Raw genomic sequence first — 18163 nt, forward strand, 5'->3', positions numbered from 1 at the left:
GGCTCATCCAGGGTCATGTTGTATTTTGGTATTGCTTTGTGAGCAGGATGATGTGTGTGTGTGTATTTTTAATTCTTCTCAAAAAGGCCACGTGTTTAATGAGCAAATTCCAGCATTTGTAAGGCTATCATCTGCCAGGGGAGCCTCCTTTGCCCGGCAGTCTGACTGCATCTCCTCTTCCCTTCCATCTGCTGGCAGGTACGTGGAAGCTGGCGGGCAGGGGGAGGGGAGGGCGGGGAGGCGGCCCCTCAACTGCAGCCTCCCTGCTGAGCTAATGCGGTGTCTGCTTTAAAAGCTGCTTCGTCCTGATGAATAATTGAAAAGCCCTTCGGTGAGCTCGCTGGCCGGCACTAAAGGCCATTAGGAAACGCTCCAACACTCAGGGGTGAAAGATGCACATGTACTCTCCCGTGGCCCTGGAATAATTGATGTCATGTTTGCCCTCTGACCCACTGTAGGATCTTCACCTTGAGCCTCTGCAGCACTTTCCAAGCAGATGGGGCTGTTCCCTCCCTCCCTCCTGCTGGTCCCCCCTGAGCCACTCAGTCAGTCTGAAAAGCATGGGGTGGAGAGGGAAGCAGTCCTGGAAATAAAGGATCACAACGGTTTTTGTTTTGCCTACTGTCGACCCGCTCTTTGGCTCTCCTGCAGGATCCTATAAGAGATGAATGCCCCACTAGCTGAGCTGGCATGCGGGTTGCCCCCACAGTTACCTGCATCTCCAGAGCTTGTGCTTTTCAGCTTCTCTTGTGTGCTGCCCCTTCCGGGCCTGATGCTTTAACCTCTTGTAACCATCTGTAACTGCAGTCAGCCTCACTGTTTGTTGCATACGGGGAACTGGCCCACAAGAGGGATGATCTGAGGGAGCCTCTGTGGCCTTACTTGGTGCTCATGAGCATTGAACCAGCAGAGAGATGCAGGGCTTTTTTTGAGCAGGAACACACAGGAACACAGTTCCGGCTGGCTTGGTGTCAGTTCCAGCTGGCTTAGTGTCAGGGGGTGTTGCCTAATATGCAAATGAGTTCCTGTTGGGCTTTTTCTACCAAAAAGCCTGTGTGAAACCATGGTGATGTCAGGGAGTATGGCCTAATATGCGAATGAGTTCCTCCTGGGCTTTTTCTACAAAAAAAAGCGCTGCAGAGATGATTCTGCCACTGCAGTTCACCCCCTTGATAAATATGAGCACAGGGAGGGGGGGGAGCTGTCCCTGGTGGAGGGCTGCACGGCATTTCTCCCCTGCCCTCTGCCCCTCTTACGAGTTTCTGAAGCCAGGCGAGGTCTACAGTGCTTTGGGCAGAGTCAAGTGGCAAGGAGCTGGAAGTTTAAGGCCCCGCACTTGGAGGGGGGATAAGCAGGAAGCAAAGAGGGAGGGTGGCTGTGGTGTCCCTCCCATACACATTTGGAAAGGTTGAGGTTTAGGGAGCCGCCAGTGCTTCTGTCGGTTGGGATTTGCCACTTGAGCGTGCCTGCTTGCCCCCCTCCACTCCTGCTCAGTGAGTCTTGAATGGAGGAACTGACAGATCTGGGTCTTTGGGTCTTTTCAATCACCCTGCAGGGCTAACCTAATTGGATTCCAGCCAGCAGCCAGTCAGTGCAGAGCGCAGACAGAGAGCCAGAGCTCTGCTCGCTAGGTGATTGGCGGAAGCTGGCTCCATCAGGAGCCAGGAGTGCTTTTAGCTCTGCTCTGCTCAGAGAAGCAGCCTGGGCAGCTGTGGTGAGGAGCTCTTTCCTGAGCCAGAGAGGGAAGGTTTAATGAAGCAGACAACGACAGGAATAACTCCACGAGTCCTTGTTCCTGCTGACTGATGTGCAAGTGGGAGGGAGTTGCTCACCCACACAGGCAATGTCTCTGCATTGCAGGGCTTGGTGTGGTGGAAGCCTGGGACTGCAACTCAGGACAAGGGGCTCTTCACTCCCTGAGCTAGAAGAAGATTCCCTGGGGTCCTTGTTAATGTGCGGAGTCATTATCTTTAAAAACATTCCATGCAACTTCTCCAGAAACCGATTATGAACTGATGGTCTGAACGCTGAGATTTGCCCCAGCCAAACTGATCTCTCGGTGACGAGTGTTTCCAGATGCATTCCCCCCTTAGGATAATAAGGGTGTAAAGTCTAGTCAAAACAAGACAAAATTTTGTATCACCTGTTTTTTCTTGGCCCTGTGAGGTGCCCTGACGGGATGATGGGGAGCTACTGCCGGAGGGAGTCTGGGGGGGTGGCTGCAATGCACAGCGGTCGTCAACAGGGGTCATCCTGCTACCGAGGTGCTTCTTGCCAGCAGGCTCAGAGCTGCTGCCCGGCAGTGAGCTCTCTCTGTAAAGTGCTTTCAAGTGACAGACAACTTACGATGACCCTGTAGTAGGGTTTTCAGGGCGGAAGCTTCCACCTGTATAATTCTAGCTCTGCTGCTTTGCATTTGGTGCTCTGTTGAACTCCCCCCCCCCCCCAAGAGGAAGCTGAAGCTCCTTCAGCCTTTCTCCACTGGTTCCCTCTTGTCTCATGATGTATTTCACAAGTCTCTTAAAGATGCTTCGTCCCTTTGCAGTGGCAGACCTCCTCCTCCCCCCCTGCCAGTTCTCAACAGGTTCCAGCCTTTTAAACCGCAGAAGTTCAATTGTTGTTCTCCCCCCTCCTTTGCCCAGCATAGGGAGCTATTTCACTGGATTGGCTTGTCAAGCCTTTGTATTGCGCCATGTTGAGTTTGGCATGTAGGAGCCATTGCTGACTACAGTTTGCACACTCCTTTCTTTTTTTCTCACCCCCCTCCCATCTTTGTGTGGTTTCTGATCAAACAAGTTTTGTATGGTTTTGTGGTGCTTCAAAAACCTGCCTGCAAATGATGCCAAGGGGACAGAAAAACGCACATATGCTACTGTGATTACAGGTCTGTTACATACTAGTTTTCTGTTTCACGGCCCTCTGTACTCAGCCCTAGCCTCTGCCCCTGCAGACTTGCAGCACAACTGTAAGCTTGTTCGCTCTGTCCCAGTATGCATATTTGCATTGTTGCCTTTCTCTGTGTGTAAATGCTGCTGAGTCTCTGAAACACTGATACAACAGGCACCGGCAATAGACGAGTTCAGTTTTTGTGTTTTGTTTAATTTCTACCCTTCCTTTTTGCCCGACTGGAACCCAAAGTGGCTTCTGTCATTTTTCTCTGCTCCATTTCATCCTCTCAGGAGCCCCGTGAGGTGTGTTAAGCTGAATGTGTGTGACTGGCCCAAGGTCGCCCAGCAGAGGAAAGGTTGAAGGAGCTGGGTATGTGCAGCCTGGAAAGGAGGTGACTGAGGGGTGATACAATAACCATCAAGTTCTTGAAGGGCCGTCACATAGAGGATGGTGCAGAGTTGTTTTCCATTGGCCCAGAAGGTTGAACCAAAACCAGTGGGCTAAAATTAAATCAAGAGTTTTCAACTAAACGTTAAGAAGAACTTCCTGATAAAGCAGTTCCTTAGTGGAACAGGCTTTCTATGGCGGTGGTGGGCTCTCCTTTGAGAGCCCACCAGAGGCTAGGTGGCCATTTGACAGCAATGCTGATTCTGTGAACTTTGGCAGATCATGAGGAGGAGGGCAGGAAGGGCTGCATCAGTGCTTAGTCCCTGTGGCCCTTTCTTATATACCCGGGGAAGTGCTGATCACCACTTTGGAGTCAGAAAGCAAGTTTCTTCAGGCCAGTTTGGGCAGGTATCCTGGAGGTTGTCCCTCCCCCTCTTTTACCATCTTCTGGGCTTGGAGCAGGTGTCACTGGGTATGGGTGGGGAAGGTATTTGAGAGTTTCCTGCATTGTGCAGGGGGTTGGACTAGATGACCCTGGAGGTCCCTTCCAACTCTATGATTCTAAGCGTCCATGGCAGAGTCAGGGTTCCAACCTGGGCCTCCCAGATCCTAGTCTGATCCTCTAACCTCTATACAACACAGTTGCAGTTTGGTTTCTTGTTTGTCATTGACGCGCAGGAAGCTAAAATTGGTCTGTGACGTGACTGTAAACTCTGTACAGAGTGCCCTACAAGCCATCACATCTGACAACACTTGAAAGACTAGCAGACTTGCTATGGCATCTTTCGAGGACAAGGGCCCACTTCAACTTCATGGAGAATTAAGTCTGACAAAATCTTTCCAAGTCGCTCTGGAAGCTGCTTCCTACTGTTGGGTGTAGTGTGCATTTCTTCTGGCAGGATTTAAGGTACGCTGAGATTTGCTGCAGGATGAAAAGCAATGCCAAACTGATGTTGCCCAATATTTGAGGGGGGGGGAGCCACAAAACAATTCCTTGGCCCCACTGTGAGGGTTGGGACTCGGGAGTCCTCTGTCGGTTACAGGAAGAGCAGCTGCTCTAAGAGGGGCTTGGGTGCTGGAGCTTTCAGCGCTAAAATCAGCGGAATGCATAGAACTAAGGAGGAGTCAAGTATCACCTTTAAGACCAACAAACTTATTCAGAATGTAAGCTTTCTCGTGCGTGCACACTTCTTCAGACGAGGAATGAGGTACAGTAAGCAGAACTACATATAGCTTGTGGGGTTTAGAACGCAAAGTGGTACAAAGTTAAAATCCAATAGCAGAATAGTAAAATTAACAAATTCAGAAAACCTTTGCATCCCTATGGCCTCTAGGGGGAGTTGCAGCTTTTTCTTGCAATTTTGAGTTGTCCCAGGTTAACTGTTGAGTCGCTGCACCACATCTTGTCGCTGCAGCGGCTTCACTTTCAGGCTTCACCATTTTAGCAAATGGGACACTTTTTAGGGAGGAGGATGCTCCATGCCCCGGGCGTTCCACAAACGAACGCCTCCTTTTGTAACTCATGTACTGTACACACAGGCTGTGCTTTGTCCTTAATACATAGGACACGTCGCTGCAAAAGTACCGATAATTCCTTCCCCTCATCTGCCCCCCCCCCCCAGTTCCCAGCAGCTGCTTTGCCTTGAATCTTCATGACAAAGAAGGGGACGCCAGCATTATGCCTACTTGTCTTGGCAAGTAGACAGGTCTACTGATTCAACAATAGATCCCCCTGAGTTCTGTGTGATTTGCATCCAAGTACTTGTGCCTTTGACAAGAGTCTGCTTTTAAGTTTGCACATTTCACTGTAGGGTTGTACCCAGCAGTAATTACTAGGCAGGGAAAAGAGTGATCGCTTGATTTGATTTGCTTCTGATGATTCACACTCTGTTAGTACTATCCTCATTTTGTCCTTATATGGCCTCGTCCAAGCTGGTTGCATTTCCCTTTTCTCTAGAGAACTCCCTGGAGCAGTAGGAGAGCCCAATCTGCTCTCTCTCCCTGTGGCGCAAAAATGCAGCAACCTCTGAGGGGGTGATGGTTAATTATGGTTCCAAGCTATTGTAGAATAGCCTTTCTTCCCTCCCAATAAATACCATGCATTTACAAAGGGCCACTTTGGGGGTGTGAAGCAGAAGGTGCAGTGCGGGATATTTGAATTACAGTCGAATCATATTCTGTTCCAATCACCTTCGAAAAGTGTTTGGCTTGGTCATTCATCGTCTTACCGTACCCACGAGCCTCAGGGGAAAGGTCACTGTGATAGAAGGGAAAGGCTGTAGTCTGGGTAGGATGTGTCTTCAGGCTCATGGAAGGGGGAAGGGAAGTTGGGGTTCTGTTCACTATCCTTACTACATCTGTCTGTATTGGACTGAAGCTCCCCTGTGGCTGCAGGTTGCCCTAGACATGCCGCAGACATTTACTTATAATCTTGGAAGGATCAAATGCCCCTGCCTGGGAAAGAATAATTGGCCTCACTAACTCCAGTCCCTTTGCAGATGGCACAGCCAGCCCATCTCACTCCTCTGTGCTGGCTTGCAGTAGCCAAGACACCTGGACAAAAAATCGTCCTGGTCCCTTACAGTGTGGAATTGGACAGAAGTTCTTGATGGTCTGAAGGCAAATAACATCCCATTAAGCCTTTATTAAACAGACGGGTTGTTTTTTTTCCTCTGGGCAGTTGGCAATTCTATGATGCTGCCTGCCTTTTTAAAAAAGTGAGCACTTTTTGCTGTACTTCAGTCTAAATGTCTCTCCCTCCACCCCTGCCTTTTCTTTCTGGAGGCTCCAATTGTTAGGATGGCACCTATAGCTGCAGTCATATCCTAACTTACTAGGGAACCTGGTAGAAATGATTTATGAATAAACATGCGTAGGATCAGGCAGCATGAGCCTCTTCATACTTTCTTGGGTAGAGGTGTGTGTGTCCCTTTCACGCATTAGCACAGTAATGAACTACATGGTTGCAGCCACATGATTCATGGCTAAGGATGGTGGGACAAGAGTCTTACAAGCTGATTAAACTACAAAATGCTAAGAACAGTGAATCGAAAGATGTGAGTCTCTGTCCCAAGATACCAAAGGTGTTTCCATTCTGGACGCATGGATTGCATCTGTGGAGACTAGCACTTCATAGTGTAATTGTACAAGCTGCCATAAGCCTGCCTTGGTGGGGAGTGAGGGATATAAATCTAATAAAATAAATCAAACTGGGGTCTTTGTAGCACCTCATTTCTATTCTAGCATAAACATTTATTTTATTTATCTAGGAATTTATATCCCACATTTCTCCCCAGTGAAGACCAAAAGGGATTTACATCATTTGTTTCTCCTCCGTTTTATCCTCACAACCACCACCTTGTGGGGGTTGGTTAGGCTGAAAGAGAGTGACTAGCCCACGGATCACTGAGCAAAGTCCTGGGGCAGAGTGGGGACTGGAACTTGGATCTCCCATGCTGGCTTTCACAGACATGAGCCCACGGAAACTTGAACTGAAATAAGAACTTTAGTCTTCAAGGTGCCTCAACACCCCAATTTAGGCTTGTTGCAACAGACTGACTTTTATGTAGTATGTTTTTATCCCACCCATCTTGCAAGGGGATTCTCTGAAATTATGAGACCAATTCTAACGCCATCATTCTGTGAAAGAATCAAGCAGTTGCACTCTCCCTTAGGGGTCTGGTTTAAAGGACTGAACTTGGATCCATATGGCTCTCTGTGTTCGAGGTCTTTCGTATCACTCACTACCTGAGTTTTGAAGCTGGAGATGCCAGGGATTGAACCTGGGACCTTCTGTATGCCAAACAGCTACTTTCCTGCTGAGCCACAGTCCCTCCCTGAGAATGGTGCTTTAAGTGAGCTTTGGCCTTTGAGCATGTTATGAGTCACGATAGCTATGATAAATCATGCTTTTGCGGTCTGATTCAGAGGGGGGAGGGGTTATACAAAACTTCCTGTGGTGCTCGCTAACCAGGCATGCCAGAAATCTCCTAATTGGGGACTTTTGGAGGGTTGTCCCTCATTTGAGAGTGCAGCCAATTACAGCAGGAAGAGATGAAATGACTAACTCTCCATAATATCTCCTTTCTGGTGTTCTAATTGAGAGCTTCTCTAGATGGGAGTGACGGGAAGAGCCTTCATTGCACAATAAGAACACAGCTGTCGAGGAGGCGGAGCCAAACAGCTCTTCAGCACCAGAGTGTCTAATGCAGGGAAGCAGCCCTGAAACTGTGGAATGTGGTTGTGCAGGTGCTGCAGACATATCCCTGTTCATACTCTGCCTGCGGCCTCCCTGGGGATGAGTGACAGAACTTCCCCTCCCCCATTTGTGCCATATGCAAGGGTGCCACATTCCAACTTAAAGCAGAATTTGGAATAGACTAGAGAGTAATGCCCCTGGAGAGCTAGTCCGCAGCTGGCTTGTTGAAATAAATCCACCACTAGTTTTGTCACTCAGGATGCTGCCGAATTGAATACATGCTCTGTGTTCATTATGTTCCGTCGTCAAATTGCAGTGGATTTACTTTTGGCTTCTGTGTGGCATTGTTGTGCTTCTGCTAACCTTCTGGCTTTCCCCCAGCCCTAATGAGATTCTTCCCAAGTCTGTTTTGGAATCAATTTTTCCTGGCAGATCATGCCAAAAGTGGGCTTGGGCAAGTGAAAGGGGCAAATTTACACACATCCGATTCCCCACCCACTTTTATCATCCCTTCCAGCCAGTGTTTTGCCAGTTTCTTTTTAATGATTAGTAGGAGCTATCTTGCTGTAGTGTCAAAACACTTTAGTGGACATAAGAAGAGCCCTGCTGGGTCAGACCAGTGGTCCATCTAGTGCAGCATCCTCTCTCACACAGTGCCCAAGCAGTTCTTCTGGAGAGCCAACAGCAGAATGTAGAGGACAAGACCTTACCCCTGATGTTTTGTCCTGGCACTTGGGTTCATAGGTGAACTGCCTCTGAATGTGGAAGTTCTCTTTAGTCAGTAGCCACTGAAAAGACTTTTCCTCAATGAATCTGTCTAAATTTCCTTTTACAGCTGTATATGCCTGTGGCCATCACTACATCCTTTGGCAGCAAAACCTACATTTTAATCACTTGCTGTGATGTTCAAGTGATTGATAATAAAAAGGCAAAAAGTCTGCCAGCAGTCGGTTGGCAGGGATGGGGAAACACTGAGTAAATGTCCATGTAGGATTGTCAACAAGCCTGAAGAAAATGTCCTGTACCTTTAATGGGTGAAAATGTACAGCTGAAGCTTTTTGAGGGTATGGAGGTAAAGGATACCACCTGATAAATAACAGCCCTTTAAGCCTCTGTTTAAGGGACAGGACATATCTTTTCTCCAAGCAGCTGGCAACCTTATCTCTGCGCAGACGCACCGTTGCTGCAGTGAATGCCTTTGTATTTGCAGCAGCAGTAGTCGTGCTCCTACAGAAGTAACCCCAGACACACCCTCCCTGCACTGATCATTATTATGGCAAAAGAAAACTCCTCAAGTGTTGCCACTGCTCAATAATATCATTGGGTCACGTCACCAGTACAAAACTCCACCCAGGCCTAGGAGGAACTAGCTGCTGTTTGATTGCTGCTGCCTAGGAGGAAAGCTCTTCCACCTTATGCTGCATCAGCAAGTGGATTACTGCCAACTCTAATAGTGCAAACAGCAGTAGTGTGCTCACGTAAGCAAACGGTGATTCAGGCGTGTATATGCATATTTCCTCAATAAGGGTTTACTCATATTTGTTTTTCAACAGTCTTTAGAATTAGAGTAGGCAATTGTTCTGGTTCAGTTCTCCCCCACCCCCAAGTATGTTCTATCTGTGAAGAGGATATGGGGGAAGGGGAAGGGAATTGTGAGTCATACTTGGTCAGATATCCTGGAAGCAAGTTGAGCCTCAGTGGGGCTGCCATTATCTCAGGGGCTCACTCTAATCTTGACTGGTGGCTGTGTGGATCTCGGAGCCAAGGATTACCTTTTCCCACATTGCTGGCCTCAGCAACTGCCAGCACCTCAGGGGCTCCCCTTAGCTGCTTGGGTGGAGAATGGCCTTGCATGCTAAACAAAATGGCCTGGAGTGCTGCTCTTCAGCACGTGCACAGAAGCATTACCTCCCTCTACCTTAGAAGCAGAGGAGGGTCACACCAATCAAATGCAGTTTGTGCAGGAAGTGCTCATGAAGCCCTTGGGCAGAAACAGTCTGACATACCAGCCGGACTAGCCATTTCCCAGCCCACATCAGTGACTGCCTTTGGTGGCTGCTTGTTTGGGAGCTAGCCCACATGCATGAGACGCATCCCTCCTGGGGAACAAGCTGTGGAAAATCTGCTTGCCTCCCATCTCTTACACAGGGATGGCTCCTTATGCTGTTAAGGCTGGCTTTATAAGATTGGAATACAATCCAGGAAGAGATTTTCAGAAATCAGCTAATCAGAGAGAAAGGGGGTGATAGGGTTGCCAAGTCCAATTCAAGAAATATCTATGGACTTTGGGGGTGGAGCCAGGAGACATTAGGGGTGGAGCCAAGATCAAGGCTGTGACAAGCATAATTGAACTCCAAAGGGAGTTCTGGCCATCACATTTAAAGGGATGGCACACCTTTTCAATTCCTTCCTTCCACAGGAAATAATGGATAGGGACACCTTTTTGGGGGGCTCATAGAATTGGACCCCCTTGTCCAATCATTTTAAAACTTGGGGGTATTTTGGGGAGAGGCACTAGATGCTATACTGAAAATTTGGTGCCTCTACCCCAAAAACAGCCCCCCCCCAAGCCCCAGATACCTGTGGATCAATTCTCCATGATTTTCTATGGGAATAAATCTCCATAGGGAATAATAGAGTTCCCAGCAGACATTTCCCTCCCCTCCCCTCGCTTTCTGACGACCCCGAAGCGGGGGGGAGGGGTCTCCAAACCAGGGGATCTCCTGCCCCCACCTGGGGATTGGCAACCCTAGAGGGTGAGCAAGTGAGTTTGAATAACAGTTCCTCTCAGCGGCTTGGGTAAGATGATGTTTCTTCTCCTTCATCTGGCAGCTGTCAATGTTCTGTCCCTTCTGGAGCATTTCTTGAGGGCCCAGTGTGTGTCTTTTTCTTTTGGTTAATTTCAAAAGGTGTGTGTGTGGGGGGGGGGGGGTTGCATACCTGTGGAATCTCTGGAGTCCATGGAGACCTCTTTCTTGTCTGTTATACGGCTTTCATCATTCACACTATAACCAGGCAGTTCTACTAGATACAGCATTGTGTAGAATGGGCAGGCTTCTCTGCATTTGCAAATAACATTAGCTATTCTTTCCAGTAAATTTCACAGGTCTTTACTTGTTTAGTCTTACTGCTCTCAAGGTGGGCATTGTCTCCCATCAGAATTGCGAGAGCAGACACATCAGCAGATTAAAAACAAGGGAAAGCACATCTATAGAAAGGAACTCACGTTGACTTCCATATACAGCTATTGAAGGAGGAAACTTAATTGAGCCAACTTCCTTCCTCTTGAGTTTATTTGTGGAAGGGGTGCAGACTCTATTGGGGGAGCACTTTTAGAGAAGCGGTAGGATAGAGGCTGATCTGGGGGCCAAGCAGACTTGGTCTTGTGAAAATGACCCACAAGGCCGCGAAGTCTTAGAAATCCTGACTTTCTGTCCCAGACAACTGCATGCCATGGGTTCCCCAGAAATTAAAACTTCATTTTAAAATGAAGGCCTCTGCTACTTCACCTCCACACTCTTGATGTCCTTCCATGTGAACCCATGGCTCATTACCTCCCACCCCTGTTTTTCACCCTAAGCAGCTTTTTGTCTGGGGCAATGACCACCCTGGGGGAGGATATTTCTCTTCCTGCCAAGTCTTTCCTGTCTGCAATGGCTTCTAAATGACATCTGGCTTCTGCCTCTACATGTGGCCTTCATTCTCCAGCAGACCCAGGGGTAGGAGAAGGAGCAGCACAGCTGCACCAAAACAAAAAAAGGCCAGAATTTCTGCAACAGATTTTTTTTTAGGGGGGGGGGCGGGGGGGAGCATTGAAAGTACAACTTTTGGGGAACACATGGGAAATACGTCTAGGATGTGCAATACTGGCAGAGTAGATATAAGGGACCAGACACACATGCACATTCAACTTTCATTTCTTCAACTGGATTGCAGTGGAAGCTGGGCTGCATAATTCTGGTCTTTTTGAGCCTTTAGCCAAGCTGGGAGTCCTAGAGGCCAAGCCACAGCACTTGCAATGGGTAAGCTGCATTGCCATGCTTGAATCAGTCTCCACTGAGCTCTGAGTCTTTTCTGTCTGAGGTGTGAAACAGATGATGCATGCATCACAGTACATGATCTAGAGCTTTGGCGGTCTCATGGGAGAAGTGGGGAGCCAGAGGATTGGAAACACCCGCTATTTCATGAGGGAGAAGGAAAGAGAACCAGGTTATAGAGATTACTGTGTTGTCTTTCGAATGGGACCTTTTTCACTGTCATCCTGACTGATACACCGCAGTGTTTCCTCCTGGGAGTCCGACTAGGTTGCTGCTTCTAAAGCTAGACAGATAAGACAATAGGAAATAGGCGAGAGGTTGTTTGCCCTGTGCCCATCCCAGCAAAGTCCTTTTCCATGGAGTATTATATTGCCACTGGAGTCCAGGTGGGAGCGCTACGCTGCCTCTGATACCTCCATCTCTGTGTCCACGCTGACCTGGCTTGGCCATGGTGGGCCCTAGAGCATCTAAAGTGCTACATGGCAGGTGACACGGGGGCTCAGTACTCCCAAAGTGTAGCGCGATGCAAGGTCTCTGCATCAGCACGCAGGGTTCCGGCTTGGTCACCTCGAAGGTATTTGCCGTTCTTCCCTTTAATGGCCACACGGCTGCTCTCACGGAACTCAAAGAAGAAATCTTCAGACCTTTCGCCATCGCTGCACACAGTGCCATTGCTGGACACATACCAAAACTTGCCACCTAAGCCTAGAAGCATCAAAGAGACCAGCATCACCAGGCTGCCCAGGAATTATAATAACATCAACTTCCCTTTTCCTGCCTCCCCTTCCTTTGGTAGTTTTGCTGATCCTACAGGCAGCATTTTTAACTGACTTTCAGTTGCTGTAGAGCACATGATAAAAACTTGAGAAATATTCTATTAATGTTGATACGGTGAGAGGTTTCACACAAATAACGCTTGCCATATGGACCTGGTATGTGGCACTTTGCATGTGTGATTAGGTCTCAGAGCAAGCAAAGCTGAGATTTCAACTAGATGCTGAGGCAGCGGATCTACTTATTCCAATCTAAGCATGCCTCAGTCGGCTATAAAGTAGTGAGTGGGGTCTGACTTTAAGATCAACCAGGAGCTGAAAACCCAACCCCCAGGCTTATCTCTTTACCATCTGTCATCCCAGTTAATTTTCTGCCAGGTAGGTTGACTTCTAGTGCATCTGGGCTCAAGGGAGTTTGGCAAGGCCATGTAACTGTGTTCACGGCTGAAATGTGAAAGGTATAGCATCCTTCCAGCATGTAGTCCAAATTGACTTCATTGAATTAAGAACATTAGAGCAAACCCTCCTCCTCCCCCAATTTCTCTGTTCTCAGCCAGCTAATTACCTTTGATCTGGTAGGCACCATCATTGAAGATGATCTGGAAGACATCGTAGGTGGAGCGGTTGGCATCCAGCATGTTGGAATTGCGATGGTAGCACACAAAGCCATGATCCCCATGAAGAACCAGGATGGGACGGTTGATCAGCTTGAGAACAAATTCCTCATCCTCCCCTGCGGTCAGACAACTGTGAGTCAGACAACTGCTGAGGCTAATGTAACTGCTAGGACTATGTAGAGGAGTCAGGAATCCAAAATGTACATGTCCATGTACCAGGGTTGCTAACCCTCAGGTGGGACCTGGACATCTCCCACTATAACAAATAGCAGAGCAGTGACTTCCTCCTCATTCTCCATGTTGTCTGCCCCTATTTCCTAACATGCTCTCTCATGATTGTTCTATCGCAGCCACACACAGCCTTTCTTCCACTTAGCTTCTTACTTTTGATACTCCAACCTTTAGGACTAATTTGCTAGGTTATGTCCCCACAGTTTCCCCAGTGTTACAAAACATAGAACTGTTTAGGTTTTTCTCCTGATTGTCCAGCAAACAGCTGCAGCTTCTCTAATTTTTGCAGCCACCATTTTGAATAAGAAAGCAATGGTAACAAAATAGGATTAGCATCCCGCTACAGTTCCATGTATTTTCATGATCTGCAGGCCACATTCTTCAGTCTACCAGGCTCTGGAATTAAAGCAGCAGAAAGGCTCATCCCAGTATCCAGTAGAAAAACTCACCTACTGTGTCAGTGACAGCAGCTAGTTGTCCATTTCTCTTGGTGCAGATATATTTTCCATTGCCAGCTTTGAGGGCTACACGCCGACCACGCCACTCAATATCAAACATGGTGTTTGCTGATCTGGGGGACCAAGGCAGCACTGATCAGAGAGAAATATCAGCAAAGAAGAGATGTTCACTCAGGCCCACAGCTACTAATGTGTTGGTGGGGTCTAAGGCTACATTGTAGATTGACTTGAAACAGCACAAAAAGCTACCTATTAAGAAAGACCCAAGTGGAGAGCTGCAAGAAATGGGGGGGGGGCCTTCCCCAACCTTTGCTTCGTTCCTTCTCCGGCCCCTCTCTCTTTCTGTCTTTACATCCCTCACCCTCCTTCTCCCCTCACCCCTTCTATGTTAGCTCTCCCTCTCGCTTTCTCCCCTATTCCCTTCTCTAGCAATGTGGATACAATGAAATTGTACAGGGGGAAGGATTTAAACCCACCCCCTATATATTTTACTTTTGATTTCAGATTTATTTGCAACCCTAGGGAGTCCCCCAAGTTTGCATGAAAATCTGTTTAGTGTTGGTGTGGCCCTGATCTGCAAATTTAGGTATCCGCAAATTGGGGCGGGGAGGTATATGTCATTATTAGATCTATAGATGCTTAACGACTCAATTGTAGCATAATCTGTTGGGTTTTAAGTACCGGGTACTCAGGCTCTAGATTCTACAGTGGCAATAGACTGATGTTCCATTCCACACAAGAGGGGTTATATCTGTCCAGTGGAGCATTATATGACAGAATCATTTTTCATTTCACAAATATCAAACCCACAATCTCATTAGTGGTCATAATAACGTTCCATCCAGTGAGATAAGGTAATTGTGAGGTCCATAAATAGAGAAGGGGAAATGTGAAATCCTGAATGTCTTAACAAATGGTGAATCTCAGAAGAGTTTATTTTTTTTAGTTAATGATGAGGAAGAAAAGAGAATGCAGCTTCTCCAGACGAGCTGAGCAAGCAACTGCTTGGGGTGGCATGACAAGGAGGGTGCTGATGCACTACAGGAGCTTGGCATAGTCCCTGCCATGGGCAGCGTGCTTAATAATGTTGTGTGTTGGAAAGTCAAAGGCAAGCTCTGTATGCTCAGGGGCACATGCTCATTCATAGAGGCATATCGTAGCAAGGTGTCTTGCAACAAATGAGGAAAAACTGGGCGCTATTTTTTTTTCTCCACCCCCACTCCTCCCAAGGCTTAATGTACTAATTGCTCCCTCTGAAATAAATCCATGTTCCTCTGTACTAATCTGTATTTGTCCAGCTTTAACTGCCAGCTTTTTGTTCACATTTTTCTGGATTAGGGTGTCCTTAAGTGCTTTGAAACTTCCTTCTCATAACAAAATCAATTTTAAAAACTTATCTGAATTAAACTGAAGTGCCCCTTCCTTCCCCCCACAACTGCATTCCCATGAGAGAATATCTAAATGGCCTAGTTAATGTTAGGCAGTGGGGATATGTCTTTCTCATGGAATCTGCAGTGAGAATGCTAAGTGCCATGTGGTTGGAAGAGTGTATAAAGGGAGTCTGGATGCTTGAGAAACTGCAATCGCTTCTTATTCACAAAAATATATTGCTAGGGCACTGATTTCTTTCACATTTAACAAAAGAGAAGCCATGTTGGATCAGGCCAATGGCCCATCCAGTCCAACAGTCTGTATCACAGTGGCCAATATATGTGTGTGTGTATATATATGCATACATAAATATATACACTCACACATATACATACACACACACACACACTGTGGCTAATAGCCACTGATGGACCTCTGCTCCATATTTTTATCCAATCCCCTCTTAAAGCTGGCTATGCTTGTAGCTGCCACCACCTCCTGTGGCAGTGAATTCCACATGTTAATCACCCTTTGGGTGAAGAAGTACTTCCTTTTATCCGTTTTAACCTGACTGCTCAGCAATTTCATTGAATGCCCACGAGTTCTTGTATTGTGAGAAAGGGAGAAAAGGACTTCTTTCTCTACTTTCTCCATCCCATGCATAATCTTGTAAACTGCTATCATGCCACCCCGCAGTCGACATTTCTCCAAGCTAAAGAGCCCCAAGCATTTTAACCTTTCTTCATAGGGAAAGTGTTCCAAACCTTTAATCATTCTAGTTGCCCTTTTCTGCACTTTTTCCAATGCTATAAAATCCTTTTTGAGGTGCGGTGACCAGAATTGTACACAGTATTCCAAATGAGACCGCACCATCGATTTATACAGGGGCATTATGATACTGGCTGATTTGTTTTCAATTCCCTTCCGAATAATTCCCAGCATGGCATTGGCCTTTTTTATTGCAATTGCACACTGTCTTGACATTTTCAGTGAGTTATTTACCACGATCCCAAGATCTCTCTCTTGGTTAGTCTCTGCCAGTTCACACTCCATCAACTTGTATTTGTAGCTGGGATTCTTGGCCCCAATGTGCATTACTTTGCACTTGGCCACATTGAACCTCATCTGCCACGTTGACGCCCACTCACCCAGCCTCAACAGACCCCTTTGGAGTGCCTCACAATCCTCTCTGGTTCTCACCACCCTGAACAATTTAGTGTCATCTGCAAACTTGGCCATTTCACTGCTTACTCCCAACTCCAGATCATTAATGATCTGCATTTGTACATCTGTACATTTGCACATCTTGGACTTTTGATTACAATATGATTTGGAGCAAACCCCACAGTATCTGGTAAAATGACACATGTACAAGGAGTTCTTTGTGCCAGCATTTCTCTGGGTCCAGAGCTCATCACAGACATTTCACACAAGAGGGCCTTCTGCGTGAGAAAAATCCAACCTTTGTTAGAAATCCTAGCTGCTGAATGCTCAGTAGAGTGGTATGGTGACATGCTCTAAATCCAATACAGCTTCCAAGCTGTACACCAGAGAATCCTGGGGTACAAAGGGTTTGATTAGAATGCCCACAATATGCTTGTCACTATCCCTTAGTGGTGGCCTGCCTGGTGCACCAGTATGACCTGGAACCCTAGAATGTTGTACCTCTGTCCCCTGCAACCACCTAATTGGCCCTGCCCAAAACAGGGCCCTATTTTCCCCTGTTGCATGTGTAGGGTATCAGCTAGATCCAACAGGCTGGGTTGCCCCTCTGCATGACCAAGAGTGCACCATAGACTGCATCCCAGAATCATCTGCAACACACAATTCTTCAGCCAATGTCAGAATGGAAAGAATGCTATTGACAGAAGAAACCTTGAAAGCGCTGGTCTAAGGAAGGCAACTGTGCCTGGGGCTTTGCAGATAACTCATTACCAAGTGGTAACATCACAGGATGTGAAAGACCATCTCCTTCCATATGGCCCTGTGCACCAGCTATGGTAATCAGGAAGTCATCTGTTGGCTATCCCACCACTTAAGGTGGCCTGTCTGGCATTGTCCAGAGCCTGGGCTTTTTCCACTGTGGCTCCAGCTTTGTGGTAAGGTTGCCAGCCTCCAGGTGGGAGCTGAGAATCCCCCAGAAGTACAGCTCAGATAGCAGAGATTACAGAGAAAATGGATACTTTGGAGGGTGGACCCTAATGCATTGTACCCCACTGAGCTCCCTGTTCTCCTCAGGCTCCACCCTCAAATCTCCAGGAGTTTCCCAACCTGGAGCTGGAAACTTATCCCCCATCTCTGCTGGTGGCTGGGGGGGTGGGCAGGGCATGAAACTGGAAACAGGGGCAGCCCTAGACTGTCTGGCACCCTAGGCAAGGCTAACTTCTGCCCCCCCCCCCAAATACTGATAATGTCATTGAGTCACATGGGGGACATCCAATTCAGTGCCCCAGAAGGCACTTCTATGAACCTTCCTGCTACTAAAGAACATCTTATGGAACATCTCTTGCAGGTAAGTGACTAAAAGGTTGTTTGTCTCCATTCTGATTATGGTGGGGATGTTTTTGAGGGTGCTACTCACTCAGTATGGTTGCCAACTGTCTGGGGGGGGGAGAAAGGCCTGTCCCTTTAATGGTGGCTTAATGTGCTGAAGCTTTTCATGGCATGGAGATAAATAACATCCTCTATAGTGTTTGCTGCAGATCAAACTAATATTAAAGGGACAACTAGAGAGGGACCAATTTAAAACTTAGCATCCCAGTTATTTAGACAGCGCATGAACTGGCTTCTGTGGCCATGCTGGGATGCATGCATCTCTATGGACCGGAAATGAGGAGAAGTGATGCTGGGATTGTGTCTTTCAAAACAGGCAGTCAGAGGGCTGAAAGCCAGGACTAGTGACCAGATGAGAATTGCAAAGCCATCCAAGCTTAACAGCATTGTCGAGGGAGGTTGCCCTCCTAAAAGCAATTTCTCTGAAAAAAACCCCATAGAATAAAATGGGACTTTCCTCTGAGTAGACCATTTTTGGATTGCTCCTTGAACTGCCTGCTAGGGCTTTTGTTGTGCAAATAGTTTATTTTTCTGCTTTATTTCTATCCCGCCTTTCTCTCCAGTGTGGACCCAAAGCAGTTTACATCGTTCTCCTCTCCTCCATTTTATCTTCCCAACAACCCTGTGAGGTAGGCTAGGCTGAGCCTGT

General features: G+C 47.4%; 1 protein-coding gene across 1 annotated transcript in view; it reads right to left on the minus strand.

Annotated features, from left to right (window-relative positions):
* Nucleotides 1–11708: 11708 nt before the first annotated feature.
* FSCN2 (fascin actin-bundling protein 2, retinal) overlaps nt 11709–18163 on the minus strand; it is a 33519-nt gene continuing 27064 nt past the window's right edge. Inside the window, exons 3-5 of the mRNA XM_060253156.1 lie at nt 13582–13703; nt 12850–13017; nt 11709–12216 (exon numbers count right to left, since the gene is read on the minus strand). Coding sequence (XP_060109139.1) covers nt 12011–12216; nt 12850–13017; nt 13582–13703 — 496 coding nt within the window. The 3' untranslated portion in view covers nt 11709–12010. The remainder of the gene's footprint in view (nt 12217–12849; nt 13018–13581; nt 13704–18163) is intronic.

The sequence above is a fragment of the Heteronotia binoei genome, chromosome 13 (genome assembly GCF_032191835.1).
Source record: "Heteronotia binoei isolate CCM8104 ecotype False Entrance Well chromosome 13, APGP_CSIRO_Hbin_v1, whole genome shotgun sequence".
Lineage (NCBI taxonomy): Eukaryota > Metazoa > Chordata > Lepidosauria > Squamata > Gekkonidae > Heteronotia > Heteronotia binoei.